General features: G+C 37.5%; 1 protein-coding gene across 2 annotated transcripts in view; it reads left to right on the top strand.

Moving 5' to 3' along the window:
• LOC138036392 (uncharacterized) overlaps positions 1-2,500 on the top strand; it is a 36,339-nt gene that overhangs the window by 15,735 nt on the left and 18,104 nt on the right. For both annotated transcript variants that reach the window (XM_068882701.1, XM_068882700.1), the window contains exons 2-3: positions 491-678; positions 1,951-2,149. In XM_068882701.1, the coding sequence (XP_068738802.1) occupies positions 491-678; positions 1,951-2,149 (387 nt within the window). The remainder of the gene's footprint in view (positions 1-490; positions 679-1,950; positions 2,150-2,500) is intronic.

The raw sequence follows: 2,500 nt of genomic DNA, 5'->3' as shown, positions 1-2,500 counted from the left end.
TCATCGTTATTCTTGCCACTGTCTGAGTATCTACCAATAATTTTGACCCGGTCGAGGTACTTATGCAGAGTTCCATCTTTTTACAAAAAATATCCTGCCTTGGTGGTATAATTTTACACTCATAAAAGTAGCGACCTTAACTTGTTTCAAAACTGAAAAACACCCAGTTATCTAATTCCTTTAAAAAAACGCAACACAACTAGGACAAAACTTCAAAACTTCGCTGAAGATGCAAAACAAGCGAAAACTTACTAAGTAAATAGAATTCCCAGGCATATCCTCGTCCGGTGGACAATTACTTCCTGGGATGACCAGAACTTGCCAAACTCTGAGAACTAGATTGTGTTTCATGATGTTTCAGAAAATCAAAATAGCATCCAATAAGGTAATGGAAAAAAGTTAATAGACTTTTAATAGCGTAAACGTCTATTACTTGGATAAACTAACTTACATGCCTCCATCTTCCTTGTTTTCTATTGAATATTGGTAGCAATCAGTAAAGCTGAGGTAAGCGACCACAGCAATCCATTGATGTCCTTGTTCAGGCATTTCAACGAGAATCGCCATCATGTCACTAATCCACAAGGAAAACAGAGAGCTCGTGATTTTATCATGAAAACCTTTCAGGACCTGGGCCTAAAGACTTGGTCTGAAAAATTCCAGCCTGATCACCCGCAGGTAAGGAAATTAAATCAAATAAAAACTAAAACCGAATGTAAACGATTTCGGGGTTGACATTCGCTGTCCTCTCGCGAGATCCCCTTTATTCTTCCCAATCAAAGCTTCCCAGTTGTCCTTCCGCTTTTCATCTTTCAGCCTTCCTATTCTTTTTATGATATATATAGGAAACACACGCCGCGATTGGACTAGAGAGGCAATCTTCCTCTAGTTCTTCCAAAGAAGTCTAAAATCGTCCATAAATAAGAAACTAATTGGCTGGTTTTTGACCTTTGCTCAACCAGTAACCAACTTTAATTTGTCGAGGCATCATTGTCTCGGATATCTCCACATAGAGAAGTGACGATGAGGAGTCCTCCTGAAATATACCTCTCCTGATCCTTAAAACTCCGAAATTCTCCTTCTCTGCGTATACGCTGTCCTCCTTGTTTTAATGCTTGTTTAACCAAGCGTAGCACACTCTCTGCAGCTCCTACCAAATATCCTTAAGTGTGGCACCCTGTTATCCATATAAGCGTAGTTCTTTCTGTAACCGATCCAGGGCATTGATAACGGTCCGCCTTTCTGCCTCTTATAGGATCCTTCAGCACCATCTTACATAGTTACACAGTACTATTATACATTAATGAAGATAATAATATTAATTTTATTATTATTATCATTATTTTCATTATTATCATCATCATCATTGTCATCGTTGTCACACTGATTATTACTTTTATTACTATTTCTTATATTATCAGTATTTAGTCAATTCACCATGGAATCGAACGTTATTTTAGCATCTTTTTTTACAATTCTGCTTGTAAAATGAAACGTATTAGACCCAAATAGAGTTGAGTTCGCCACAGACCCAAACGTCATTTTCAAAACCAGGATTGGGTTGGTCGATGGGTAGATAGCGCTGTCCACGTATGAAATTTCGATACGCGATCCACATTTTGAACAACTTAGGCTATACATATGATAAGTATAACTTTTTCTCGAAAATATAATCAAAATGGAAGCAACATACACAGATGGTCATCATTGTAAGAAATAAAGAAAAAATAGAAAAAAACATTGCTTAGCATGAAATTGATTCTGTTCTTGTGAGATGTGAAGTGCCAATTTTATTTCTCGTAAAATATTGAGCAACTATATTTCTTCCATTGAAATGTAATTCAAGCTCCCTCTTTACCATGCACTATCACGTTAGGAATTCCGTGTTGAATTTTTGACTCACTTAATTACTTGTTATCTTTTCATTTTTTAACCTTCCGCTGAATATAGGTATGGACCTGTCAATCATTGCAATTTGGTTGCGGGCACAATGTTGTCGGCATGGTTCCTGGCACCCTTGCTGGTTCACCAGATGACCGTTTGTTTCTTATTGGAGCACACTATGATACGGTGCGTCATACACAAGGTGCTGACGACAACGGATCTGGTGTGGTCGCCTTGCTGCAAGTCGCAAAACAAATTGTGGCAGGTTGGTATGCATGTTTTTAGGGAAGGGATTGAACACTTTTTGAATGCTGTAACAGCAATTTTACACGTTGGGGGCGGCTAAGAGAATTATAATAATAAATCAGTAACTCAAGTGTATTAAGGCTTGACCAGCCTAATTATTATGCATATTTTTATTTGAAGGGAAGGCATTTGTCCCGGACCTATGAAACTTGGCAGGCAGTTAGTTATCGGTATTGTTATAACTTTTCCAAAATATCCCGTACCACATTCTTGTCACGTGACCCGAAATCAACTTATAACAGTTATATTTTTTACTCAAAAATGGGGAACATTCAGCTACATTATATCAATCTTGTTTCTTGATTATTCG

Source organism: Montipora capricornis, unplaced genomic scaffold (assembly GCF_036669925.1).
Source record: "Montipora capricornis isolate CH-2021 unplaced genomic scaffold, ASM3666992v2 scaffold_482, whole genome shotgun sequence".
In the NCBI taxonomy this organism is placed as follows: Eukaryota; Metazoa; Cnidaria; class Anthozoa; order Scleractinia; family Acroporidae; genus Montipora; species Montipora capricornis.
This window is presented reverse-complemented; position numbering and strand designations above follow the sequence as displayed.